The 13,313-nt window shown below is 41.5% G+C and overlaps 1 protein-coding gene across 1 annotated transcript in view; it reads left to right on the top strand.

The window, feature by feature from the left end:
* Window positions 1–201: 201 nt before the first annotated feature.
* The window catches only part of CERS3 (ceramide synthase 3), a 34,493-nt gene continuing 21,381 nt past the window's right edge, over window positions 202–13,313 (top strand). Inside the window, exons 1-4 of the mRNA XM_056499793.1 lie at window positions 202–230; window positions 6,534–6,716; window positions 8,220–8,337; window positions 10,300–10,418. Coding sequence (XP_056355768.1) covers window positions 202–230; window positions 6,534–6,716; window positions 8,220–8,337; window positions 10,300–10,418 — 449 coding nt within the window. The remainder of the gene's footprint in view (window positions 231–6,533; window positions 6,717–8,219; window positions 8,338–10,299; window positions 10,419–13,313) is intronic.

Genomic DNA, 13,313 nt, shown 5'->3' with positions numbered 1-13,313 from the left:
ACGAGCAGGGAAGGCGCTGGCATGACTGCTGCTGAGTTTCACAGAGTGATGTGGATGACATCAGGGTTGCCTTCAGTCAGAAATCTAGAAGTGCAGCTTTGCTGGGTGGGTCTCTAAAGAATTTGAAAGGGTTCTGGAGATAGGGCGTGTTTACCTGGGTCAGAGTAGTGAGTGTGATGCCTCTTCCCTGTTAATGTGCTTATGGTCTCTTTGACTGCAACATCAGAAAGGTAAGATTTCTTTTTTCTGCCCTTTATCCCTGCTCTGGTACGTTTTGTTGGGTTTTTTCCCCTCTCCTTACATCAGCCTGTGTTCTGAATTGTCAGCATGTGCTGGTCTCTAACCTTGTTTTATAAGGGAAGAGCAGAGTAACTCTTATGAGTAGTCTTCAGGTAAAGATTGGAAGGACATTTATGAGACTTCATATTTTGCCATTAAGTATTCCAACCTATGAGAACTGCTTTTAATTGCAAGAGAAAAGGCAATACAGGTTACATTAGTAGCTTTGCTTTTCTACTTCTTGTACCATTATCCTGTTAAGTGCTTGTAAGAGCACTTCTTTCTGAACTGGGAGGAAATTTTTTTAATAGGAATGAATGTTAACTAATGATATAGGTGTGGTTTATATAAGATTAAAAAAACCTTGACTTTGAGTAGCTTGAAAAAGCTACTTCTAAATTTTTATGTAAAATGCTAAGGAAAAAAGAAAAGTCCTTCAAGAAATTCAGTTTAACAGAGGTTTGGTGGTTTTTTAATAAGACTTACCTTTTGAAGCTATGAAGAAGCTTGTGCTGTCAGTAACATACCTAAACAAGCTGTCAGAAAGGGTTATTTCATGGTAACACCACAACATTCAGATGGAAGAACCCCAATCATATTGTTGCAGTATATCTCTATTTTTCACTGTTATCCTAGTTCAGCCCTTCAGCTGGATGCCTCTGCTGATGAAGAGGCTGTGCTGCCTCACATTTAGCTGAAAATTTCCCTTGCATTTGTCAGGACATGAAAAGGATGTCAAAGTGGCTGAAATAATGAAAGACCAGTTCTGTTCTGGCTCCTCCTCCAGTTGTCTTTGTGGGTGGGAATGTCTGGGCAGGTTGAACTGCCCAGGAGGGATAACCAGGAGAGAGCTGGTAACGTGGATGCACAGCAGGCTTGGTTCAGCTGCTGGCTCAGAGTGCTGTGGAGATCATCAATAGATGGCCAAGGTGAGCCCCTGGTTCACACCATGGCTGAAGATTCTGTTTCAGGGAGCTGCAAACTGAGTTCTCCAGAGTGCAAATGCACCAATCCTGTCCCTTTCCTGCCTTCCAAGGGCTAATTTAAAACCTTGACTCATTCACTGAAAGTGGAGAAGCCAACAGCCTCAGGTCTCCTCTCTGGTTCTCACTGTTCTGCTGCCTCCACGTGTCCTGTGGTACCTCTGCTTGTCCTGACCTCTGTGTACCCTGTGCTGCTCAGTTCTCTGCCCTTAACTCTCACCTTAAATAAGTGACACAGCTCTGGTAAAATCTCCATTATGTAGCTTAGCATTTGAAGTTAGACTTAAAGTTTGTATTTCAAACTAAGTTTTGGTAAGCTAACAAAAATAATCCTTTTTTGCTTCTTTCCCCAATAGTAAAAATTTGAAGAAAAGTCTTGTAATTGAAAGGATTTTTTCCTTTACATTCTGATAAGTGTTACTACATTCTCAAAGCAACAAGTATTGTTCCTTTAGGTTTGTTCAAACTTTTTGTGAATTAATCATCTATTAAGAACCTCTAGCTTAGATAGCGTTAGGGTTTTTTTTCAACAACTACTTTTTATCTCAAATTATTGCAGTTGCAAAAATTATTTGAGGTATTTCATAGCTCTTTATTCCACTCTATTCATGTTATGAATTTTTAAAGCTTAAAAGTGGACATAGTTTGCACTGTAACTGTACAGTGAGATAACTGTATTTCACTTTCCTCAGCAGCCTGCCATCACCTAAAATCATTTTAACTGCTCAGAAATTATTTACCTTTAAGTAGGGTAAGAGCATGGTGACTTTCACACCGAGAATGAATTATTTCAATGAAGTCTGGTTGACTTTTTTTTTCTTCCCAGAGAACAGAGAAAAATAAAAACTCACTTGCCACCTTAATTGAGATTTATTCAAAGTGCTATTTTTGCCTGCCCAATATAGTACCCAAGTTACAAGGTAATGTGAAAGAACAGTCAAAGCAGTAAAATGCTGTAATTGCTCCATAATGAGGCACTTAAAGTGTTTACAGTTGAGATTTGTACAAGCCAGGGAGTAAATGTGAAGTTAAAGGTCTCACAGCAATCTTAATTCCACTGTTTGAATTCAGTATTTTGGGGTTTAGTTGCAAGAAACTGAGTCCAGCAGCTCCTCTGTTCAGTGCAGCCACTGCTGCTGTGTGTGGGCTGGGAGAGGTGTCAGTCACCCCTGCCTCAGGTTGTGGAGAATTCAACTGGAATTGTGTTTTCCCACTTGCACAAAAGATAAGACGGGATGCAAAGAGGTGACATCCTTCTTTCAGTCCTTTCCTCCACAAACCACGGTTCAGTGTGCAGGACCCATCTCTGTTCAGCTGTTTCACAGTGGTAGATGCAGTTGGGATTCTTCACATAATATAAAAAAAAAAGTTTATTTGTAGTAGAGCACAAATCTGCAGCTGAAACTTTTGTGTGTTAACTCCTAGAAATATTGCTGAGTCTTAAGCAAAACCAAAGCCTGTGATATGGTGGATCTGATCTTTATTTGCTCTTTTAAACCACTCTTATTTCATGATGAGGATGAACAGCCTGGAACAGCTTTATCTGTTTTGATATCTGAGGCTTGATTTTCTTCAACAGTTACTGCACCAGCTTTACCAGTTCTGTCAAGTTGAGGGGAATAGGAGAATTATGTTCTTCTTGCTTTTTGCTGATTTCAGTCTTTCCTTGTTACACCTCTGAAGCATCACTGAGCAGACTAAGGGGGTGCTTAGGAGAATTAAGGTTCCTTTCACTTGTATGTTTGTGTTGTTGATCCATTGGGTTTTGTAATTCATTCAGTAAATAAGGATAGGAAATCCTCCTAATACATCCTGCAAACCTGGATATCACCTTCTCTCAGTACTGGATTGGAAATGCAGTTTTTGCAAGTGAAAGTTTTTGTGCAGAGAATAAAATCAAAGCTTTGGCTCAGTTTCTTTTTATTAATTCCTCAGACTATGGCAGCCCGAAATTCCACTTCAAAGCAGCTCTTGATTTTGTTTTGCAAAATGCAGACACATAGGCTTTGTCAACCCCAAATTTGCCCTCCTTTTTTTTATTTTGCTTAGTATCATTAAAAACATGAGGGCTTTTTTTAATTGAATATATGCACAATCCAAGAAACAGAGCTTTGAAAGAAACTTCACATTGGTACTTCCCAACTGTGTGGGCTTTCCTTTAATTATAAAGGATGCAATTCTTGCAGTAATCATTCCTGATTTTCCTGTTTTGCACTAGCTCATTAAAATTACATTAAGCTACAGAGGTGATCCTTCTTTAGCAGGGAGGTGATTTGATTTCTTTACTGGGAGTATTTAATCCCTGAGATGCAGAGGAACCTGAGTTTTTAAAAAATATCTTTCTTTTTGACTGACTTTTAACCCCCTCCATAGGAAATATTCAGGTTTTTTTTTCAATGCAAATGCTGCTGGCAGTGCTGGTCTATGGAGAGGGATCTGAGAAGAGGCAGAGGTTTTTCACTCTAGGCTGGGCAGAATGAGTCACTCACTGTTGAATTTCTCACTCCTGCTTGCTTGGTACTACCACAAGCTGTGAGGAGAAGCTCTGAGCTCAGCACTCAGCAGTAGGAGGCTTAGGCTGGGTAGGATTTAAAGTTTTTAGTTAGAGCTGGTCCCAAATCAGGCCAAGCTTGACCTTTACGCTGCTGCCTGTTCTTTGAAAGCAGCGTTTGCAGGGAGAAAACTTGTGACAGTTTGTGCAAGTACAAAACCATCTACTTCTGAAATCCAGTGTCTTCAGCCTGATCCCAGCACTAGGACTGGTGGCCAGGGCTGCCCCCTTGCTCCTGCTCAGGTCAGTGTTTGTGAGGAATTCCTCACCTCCCAGGTGCTCCAGGAGCCTGGTGATGAGAGCTGAAGGGAGGCAGGAAAGCAACCCGACTATTTCACTGCTGTTATGAAGATGGAAATCTTTCCTAGGGAATGGCCTGATTTGCTGCTGACAAAAACATCCAGTTTAAGGGTAATGAAACCTAAGAATATGATGCAGACAGATTTGGAATCTCATCATTGATTTTGTCAGAATCACTTGGGCAATGTTCATTAGGGATGGTCTAACTCCCATGGGCCTGGTACAAATACATGGATTACAAAAGGAAGAATTTCAGAGAACCCACCTTTTGATTAATCTGTGTAGTGTTTGTGAGGAAAGATTTCCCCTGAAATATGTGAACTCTGGATCAGACCTCAAATCCCTTATATTTTAAGATTAAGCATGTACTTATGAGCTTAGTTTAATAGTGCTATATTAACTACTTTAAGAGGTAATCATATGGTGAGGCATCCATGTGTGGAAGAAAACCATCAATTAGTGAGATCCCAGGAATCCAATAAGAAAATATGCACCACTGGGCTTTTCTAAGGTTTAAAAGTTTTGGGTGCATGTTCAGCCCATCTTACCACAAGGCAACTGTGACTGCTCCTTCCACTGTGCTCTGACAGACTGGCCTGTTTTTATTGCAGTTTGTGATAGCTTGCAATGCACAGTCTAGTTAAAAAATATAGATATGTTAGGAAGCAGAACTGTGTAACAAGGCTCTCCCCTGGTCTTCTATTGTCTGCAAGCCTTTCTGTCTGACCCAAAATGTCATGTTTCAAAGCCCTGCTTCATTAGGGTGGCGCCTGCAAGCTGCTGTTTAGGGTCTGTTAGCAGCCCCTGTATAAATCCCCACTTCCAGGAGTTTATAATTCTGCAGTAAAACATTGCTCTAGGCTGAAACTTGGCATATAAAGTCTCAGTGTGGGAATAATTGTGATTTCTCCCTCCTTTATTTTTGCATTTGCTTATACACACACGATTCATTCAGGAGGTTTTTACTGTCCCCTTCCTGCATTTAAAAAGATTAAATGGTTGGGTTATTAATGGTTCAATTCTGACTACTGTGCTTGGCCAGTAAATGGATCTGCAGTGCTGTTAACCAGCTCTGTTAGATGGGCACAGGTCACTGTTTCACAAACCTGCTCCAAGCTTAGTGGAAACAGCCCAGTGTGCACCAGCAATGGTTGTTTGGCTGTTAATTAACGTGGGCTCCAGTGTTAATTAAAGCTGTGTCCAGGTTTGCAATGCTGGTGGGATGCTCTGGGTGTGGTGTCCTGAGCCAGCTGCAGGCACAACTAAAATCCTGTGTTCCCTGCTCAGATATGGAAGAATATGGAAAGGGCTGAAATGCTGCCTGACCTTGGCATGGTTTGATTTTATCTCATGATCCTGTACAGAGACATTGCTGGGAGATCTGATGAGATAAAGCTTTAGTTGAAGTCATCCTCCCTGCTCAACTGTTTCCTCATCGGGGCTATATTTCAATTAAATCAGTTATTTCCTCATGTTTTTCTTGGTTTACAGAAAATTTTAGCATGGAAAAAGTAATTTAAGTTTACTATTCCTAGAAATCATGGAAAAATTTTGTTTCAGCCTTATGGAAAATGTTATAGTAACTTCTATTTTTCTTCAGTGTTAGGATATTTTTTTAGGATATATGACATGTTTGTACTGTAAAGTCCTTACAAATAAATGAGAGAGAACAGCAATTTCTAAATATATAATGTAGGCCACAAAAGTTAAAAAGAAGACTGTGACTAAAGTATTTCATTCCTGTAAAAGTGCATTTTTTTCCTGTTTTTCCTTCCAGAACTGATTTTAGACAGTTGTTCCTGATCTAGGTTTTGGTCACAGTTAAATCATATTATTTCCTACAGTTCCCAGAAAAAGCTTGCTATGCACTGTATTTTCCCCCCACTTGTTCCTGTGCACAGGTGCTTGCAAATTCAAGGTATATTTCCACTAGCATATTAAACAGCAGTAATTCATCAGTGAAATGCCCTCATTACTATGGAATTGAGGCACTCCCTGGACTTTCTCATCTCTTTTCCACTCTTCCTCCCACTTTTATTTAATTTATAAAGGCAGCCTCAGGAAGATCAGTTCTCATTAGTATTAATATGATAGATAATACATAAGTGTTGCAGGAGATTTGACCAGGGACAGTGTGAGTGACTGAAAGGAGGCAGCAGGTACCTCCCTGTGCAGATTTCAAAGGCCTTGTGTTGCTTTATAGCAGATCAAAATTTGACTTTATTTTTTTATCTTCTGATGGGTTATAATCCCACCTTCTTGCTCTAAACCAAGAGGGTTTTAATTTCCTGTATGGTTTTTTTTTTCCCCCTGAGAACACTGACTGTACTGGCTTTACACAACAAGGCCCAACATGGGGGTTTTTATGCATTTTCTCTTTAATAAGTGAGGAATAAATTAAATTCTCTGTTTTTACTCAGCATGGCATACATACTAAAGACACTCAACAGCTGGTTCTGGTGGGAGAATATCTGGATGCCCATCAACTGCACCTGGGCAGATTTTGTAGACCGTGATGGACTGGTCTTTCCCAAACCACATCAGCTGTATGCCACAATCCCATATGCTTTTGTATTGCTGATCATCCGATTCTTCAGTGAAAGGTAAGAAACTGAAATGCAATTTGATGCTAATGTTAATCCTCATTAATGCTGAAAATGAGATATCTGTAGATCAATGTTATGTTTTATAAAGGAGGATTAGTTGGTGGTTTACTAGGAAGATCTAGTACAGATAACATAGCAGGTGAAAAATTGGGAAATATTTTCATTATTAGGTATGTGTGGCTGTGGTCCAATCTGGAAGGAAATTATTTCTATCCAGCTTTTCTAGAACAGCATTTGGATAGTTCTGATTATCTCCTTTCATTAGAGATACAATTAATTCTAAACCATTTGGATTTCCTTTTTCAGTGGAAAGACAGAGAGGTTTGTCCTCTCAAATCTCTCATTTGGTCTTGTACCAGAACGTTCGTGTGAGGCTGAGAGATCCCAGGTGTCTCTCTGTGGCCAAGCTAAGCAGACTGGAGGGATCTCAAAGTTTCATGCAAACATTTTATGCAGATCTAGTAAAGCTGGTTCCTTTTTCCCCCCCCCCCCCTCACTTTGGCACCGAAAAAATGGATTTCTTCTGCAGCTGGAATCTTAGGGGACAGGCAGAAGTTGGGTCCATAGAAGAAAGCAATCATGTTAAGATTTGCAGTGTTTTGACTTATTTATTTGTACCTTTTTTGCTTTACTTTCTTTACTTTTTCCTCTTAAAAACATGTGATTAGTAGGTTTTTATAATTATTTCAGGACAGAATGAGGAAATTTGCAATGTCGTAAGTTGGACAGACTTAAACCAGAAGCAGATAAGATCATTCGTGCTGGAAATCAAAAGTAATTTGGATCATATGCTCATAACCATTCCCAGTGTCTCCCAAACACACGCTTGCTCAAGTGTGTCTCACTGCAGTGCTGTTGGAAAGGACTGCTGAGGGTAATTAGCCCACACATCTGGCTGCAGAGAGTCTGAGGAGAGCTGACCACTGCTATGAGTAATGAGGAATCAATGGCTGATAGCAGCAGGAGGGAGGGGGCTCTTCTGAGCACCCTGCCCAAGCAGGAGGGAGAAACCTTTGGCACCCTCTGCAGCAATTTGGGTTGGAAAAGGGAACCCATCAGTGTCAGGGACTGGCTGTGTGCCACAGGCTGGATACAGTGTGGGTTGTGGTGGCCCAGTGAAGAAGGTGCCAAGTGACTTTGCCACTGTGAGGAATTTCACCAGTAGGAATCCCTGAGCTCACAGGGAGAGAGCATCCGGTCTCCCTTCACTCAACTCCAACACTCCTCTGATGGCCACAAAAGTCAGGATGTTTCTTTGAGTTTAGCAGCATTTCATGGCCAAAAACTGCATACCTTGGGTCTTCTTGGTTGTGTAACTGCTGATCAACTATGATTCCCTCTTGGGATTAGCAAGAGGGAGATCCCTTTTTCTCAGTGCACTGAGATTCTATGGCAGATTAAATTGCTTCAGATTTGTTTTTTTCATATCCTGGCATGAGAACAGCCAAGGTCTTGTAACTGTGTTGTATTTCTAAAGTTTTTCATGCTGTGTCTTTTCAGATATGTTGCTATACCTCTAGCAAAAGCCTTGGGTATAAAGAATGTAAGACGTGTGAAGCCACAGCCTAATCCTGTGTTAGAGAGTTATTTCCGGGAGTGCTCAAGACATCCATCCCAAGTAAGGATTCTCATTCTTCCAAACTCATTTATCTTTTGGAAAATCTCACTCTTACTGTTTCAATCAGCTCTCAGCAATGACATAATGGGATGAGTTCCAGCTGATTGACAGATGACTTAATTTATTTGGGTTTTTGTTGCTGTTCTGCTGACAAGGGTATATGGCATCCGAAACAGAAAATCCGTTTAAGATGTTTAATTTTCTGGCAGGCTGTTCTAGGTTAGACTGTTAATAATATTTCCAATGTAGATTAGTATTCCATCTTTAACTCATTCTGCCTGGAGAAAAGTTCAGCTGATGTCTGTTGCTGGAAAGCAGGGTGGTATTTACTGCAGGCAGTAATATTAGAATGCTGGCATGGAAGTCTTTTGTTCTGTTATGTTGCTGCATACTTAATCCTGGGTTATGTGAGAAAGAAGGATTGCTTTTCTATTACCATGTTGTTTGTTTTTAAGACTGAACAAGGAAAAAAGACTAGCCAATGCTTGTCACCTCCAAAAATGAGGCAACTTGATTTTTGATGGGAGGCAGGTACTTTGCTGTGAGTGCAGCCTCAGAAAGTTCCCTTACCTGACTACAGTTCCCAAACAATTGCAGTTTTCCTACACTGGTTTTGAAAAGAAATATGTGCTTTCAGTAATGAGGGATTTTGATAATTATTGATAGTGGAACTTGGCATTCTATCCCTAACTGTACTATTCTTTTATTGTCTTTTGCCTGATAACATCAGGAGTAGATGTTTTGGTGTTCACACACGAGCTCTTCTCTCCCTGGGCAAGTATCCCAGTCTCAGCTTCATTCCTTCCTTCTGCTTGAGTGCAGTTGGACATTTGATTTCTGAAAGGAAGCACAGCATTTTTAGACTCCTCAAAGCTTGGGAAGGATTTAGGCTGCCTTCTTTAGGTATCCAGCTTGGGGAAGTGTGCCTGGGAAAGCCTGGCTGGCAGCTGAGGCATGTGGGCTCTGTTGTATGGAAACAGAGTCGCTGTTCCTGCGTGGCAAGTGGAGAGCTCAGAGCCAGCAGGGTGGGCTGGACACTGTGGCTGATTTGCCCTCCAGCCCTCCCTGGCAGCTCAGGTGCCTTTTCTCACATTCCAGAGGTTTCCCTGAGGGTAGGAGACTACCTGGACTGGCCTCAACTCGGTGGAGGCAGAGCTGCTGCCACCCACTATTTGCATACTGCCCTTGGGAGGACAGAACTTCCCCAGGGATGAGTCAAACACTGTCCTTGCTCCTGAGGCAGCCCTGGGGAGGTCACCCCACACCTTCTGCACCTGGGGATGGAGGAGAGGGAGGAAGCCCACAGGCTGCTACATGTGGGGCACTGAGCACCCTGAAATGCAGGAGTCTCACTGCCTTGTGCTGGGCAGCTGCTGGCCTGGTCACCTTGGGAGCACAGAGGATGCAGGGCCCCTGGGATGTGGCACCCCAATGGCCACGGGCAGTTCTAGACCCTGCTGCACCTCCAGTTTACTTCTGGTGTAGGAGGAGGGCAGTCTGATTGGACCTTGCTCAGGAGGAGACATTGACTTGCTTTGGATTTGAGAACAGAGCTCAGGTCACTGTAATTCCAGGCCATTTCTCATATAAATAAAATATTAATGTTTATGATTAGGTAAGATATTAAGTGCCATGTCTACATGTGTTCATACATGGCATTTCCCCCTTTCAGCCTAAGCTCTCATCTAACAGTAAAAGTTGCATCTCTGAAACTCTCAGGGGTGACCAGAAACACAAAAGAACAGTTTGTGGATCTGTTCATTTTGTGCCTGCTTGATCTATATAAGTAACAATCCAGGGTTTCTGTGAGCATTACTCAAAAATGCCCCCCATGCATATTTAATATTGGCAATATTTTTAAATGAAGACCTTACAACTGTGGGAAGCTGCTCTGTGAACTACAAAATAAATGTAAGTGACTTTGGAATGCATCTACTGCTAACACTGTTCCATTTCTTGCAGTCAGATATCAAAGGCCTTGCCAAAAAGTGCAACTGCACTGTCCATTTGGTGGAGAAATGGTTCAGGAGACGGCGAAACCTCGAGATCCCAACAGTGCTCCAGAAATTCAAGGAAGCTTTGTAAGGAAAGACAATGCCTTTGGTTATTATTGCTTTCATCTTTTGGGAAAAAATTATTGATGTTCCCCTTTTCCAGAAGGCTGTGTCTGCCTGATGAGGGTTTTGGTCTCTGAATACACAAACGAGTTGAAAGGATTTTGTAGAATTTCTCCAAAAAATGGTTGAAAATTAAGGTTAACTATTTCTCCTGGGGAAAAAAAACCAAAAAAGAACAGTTAAAATATTTTACAGTTTTCTTCTTTGTGGAATAATGGATTTGTAAGCTCCTGGTACAAAGTGTAAGATGAAAACATGCAGAGAATAGGAAAATATTTTCCTGTCTGCCAGTAATCATAGGGGAGGAACAATGCTTACCCTGGTTTGTTTCTACCCACACTGTCATTTTGGGATGCTGTCATGTGTATTAAAGTCAGTTCAAGAGCAGGAATTGTGGCATCCAGACTAAAGGACAGGTGCCACAGCTTGATCATGGGATACTGTGTGAAACAGGAGCTCAAACTCGCTGCTGAGAGTGGGCCAGTGAGCAGCTTTGAGTGATAGTAATGAATATGTAAGAAGTTTCAAAACCTCCTGCATATGATTTTTCACTTGTGTGAGAACTTCCTCATACCTCAACACTTCAAGTGTGATCTAAAATCTCATACAAATTGCAAATCCCCAAATGGGCACAGCTCATCACTTTTGGGTACTGACACTAACTGTACCAGTTTAAAGAACTTTTAAAGCACTCTGTGTATTTGGGTTTTCATTAGCATAATCACATTGGCAAAAATTCACCTGATTACAATATTGAACCTCTGTTACTGTAGATCAGCTTAAGGAATGAGGGTTAAAAGTACACCACAGAGCTCCAAGTTGAGTACTTTATCAAGATTATTTTCAGTGTTAATCAATGTGATGATGATTTAGTGGTGTTCTCTGTCAGACATAAATCCACATGATAGACAGAGGTGTGTCTCTGTGAAGTCTGAGTAAACTCTGCTGACATTGTTTATGTCTGCTGTTGTTTTGGGAATCAGTTTATTTGGTTTCACAAGTGACAATAAGATTTCCTGCTATTGCTAAAAGACCAAACCCCCACACTGCCTGCCGTGCATGTCTGTCTCTAGTAATACATAGCTAAAGTCTGAAATTTTAACTTGCTTGGCAGCTTGAGTGAGAATGAAGCAAACAGGTTTCTCTTGTGCAATTTTGTGAACCTTGCTCTGCTCTTTGTCAGTGAATTTAATTGAATATAATTCTCTAGGCAAAAAAAAAATGAGGAACAGAGTTATTCTACTCTAGTAGTCAGTGTTATGAGCATTATGAAATTTTTGAAAGCCTGCAATCTCCAGGATCTTTTTTCTGGATCACAGGGAAAATCTGATGAGCCAGATCTAAACCATACTTATGCTATTAGTGTTCCCAGTTAAGCAACACTGGGGTTTGGAAAGTCCTTTGCATGAAACCCTCACTGCCTTGTAAGACTTACCAGCCTTTAACTTCCCCTACTAAGTTCTTTTTTGTTACATTCAGTTCAAGAGAAAAGATTCCTGAAGTCAAACCAGAAAATCCTCTTGCATAGCTGTTGTTCAGTGCTCTCTCTGGTGGCCAGGATCAGTGTTTAAAAGGCACTTGAGTAAAATTTGGTGAATTTGAATGAGTTGTACTTCAGGTTTTATTCACCAAATTCATAAAGAAGCTCAGCTAAATGCAAAATGAGGCAGTGCTCTGGCAGTCTTGCACACAGAATGAGTTCACTGAAGCTGTTTATTGCCAAATGTATTCAATATATGTATTTGTAGGGCTGCTCTGTGCTTTGAAAAACCACTTGCACTTTAAAATCAACACAGAACCAGTTCTGCCATGTCCACTGGACATCTCACACCTCCTTGTTTGGAATGGGAGGCATCCTGTGTAAAGTCTGTGCCATGCCACAGTGTTGTTTTTGCCAGTATCTCTTTGTTAACTCTAAGCCAGGTATTACTTGTGGTTTCCACTCTCCCCTTCCATTTGCTCTCTCAATTTCCACCATGAACCTCTGTGCTTTTCCTGTCCATGCAGTGTAGTTGTGTAGTGCTATTTTCAAATCATCTGAGGACAGATAGTTTAAAATTGAGAAGAAAATCAGTTGTTTATCACATGTGTATCAACTGGCAGTTTTATAATTATTTTCCTGACTGCTTTCTCAGGTATGAGACATTATTTTGCCTCACCTCCAACATTCCACGTCCTCATCTTTTGTTTGTTGTTTTTCTCATAAAACACTGTCTCAGACTTTAAACATCTCATTCTTTCTCCTGGAATATCAACTTCCAGGGGATGTGGGGCTCAGAAAGGAGGAGCTGCTTTTACTAAACAGGTTCTCCACCTCTTCTCTCATTTGGCACTTCAGTAATGCTTTCCAAAAACCACAATCTCATTTTATACATCTCTCAATCCACTGGTTCCAGTGTTCTTGTGGTGCTTTCTCCTTTTCAGTGGGTTCAGTTTTTCTGGGAGCTGCTTGCTGCTCTCCTCTGGGGTGTCTCTTGTTCTGAAACAAGTTCTCACCAGGTCTGGGGCCATGTGCCTGTCCCTGTGGTCACAACCTCTCTTTGCATGTGAGGTCCTGCAGTGTCTTCCTGCTGCTCTTGCAGAGCTGCTTACGGGGAAGGTCAGGCTCGTTCGTGCCCAGGGGAAGAGTGGAAAGGAAGGAGTTTTCCATCACCTGTAGAGGTGGGAGTGGGAATGCTTGGGCTGAGGCTGCAGCCACACCCAGCCCCAGGGACAACACCTCCCACACAGGCTCCAGAGTCATCAGGAGCCGATTGCTGGCTGCAAATCTCAGCGTCCTACTCTGACACCCCAAAGCGACAGCGCAGTGCACTGAGATGCTCAACAGCCTTTTCCTTTTGCTGACTTAGCAAGCTGATG

The sequence above is a fragment of the Oenanthe melanoleuca genome, chromosome 10 (assembly GCF_029582105.1).
Source record: "Oenanthe melanoleuca isolate GR-GAL-2019-014 chromosome 10, OMel1.0, whole genome shotgun sequence".
NCBI classification, from domain to species: domain Eukaryota; kingdom Metazoa; phylum Chordata; class Aves; order Passeriformes; family Muscicapidae; genus Oenanthe; species Oenanthe melanoleuca.
The sequence above is the reverse complement of the archived record's forward strand: the minus strand, read 5'-3'. Positions and strand labels throughout refer to the sequence as shown.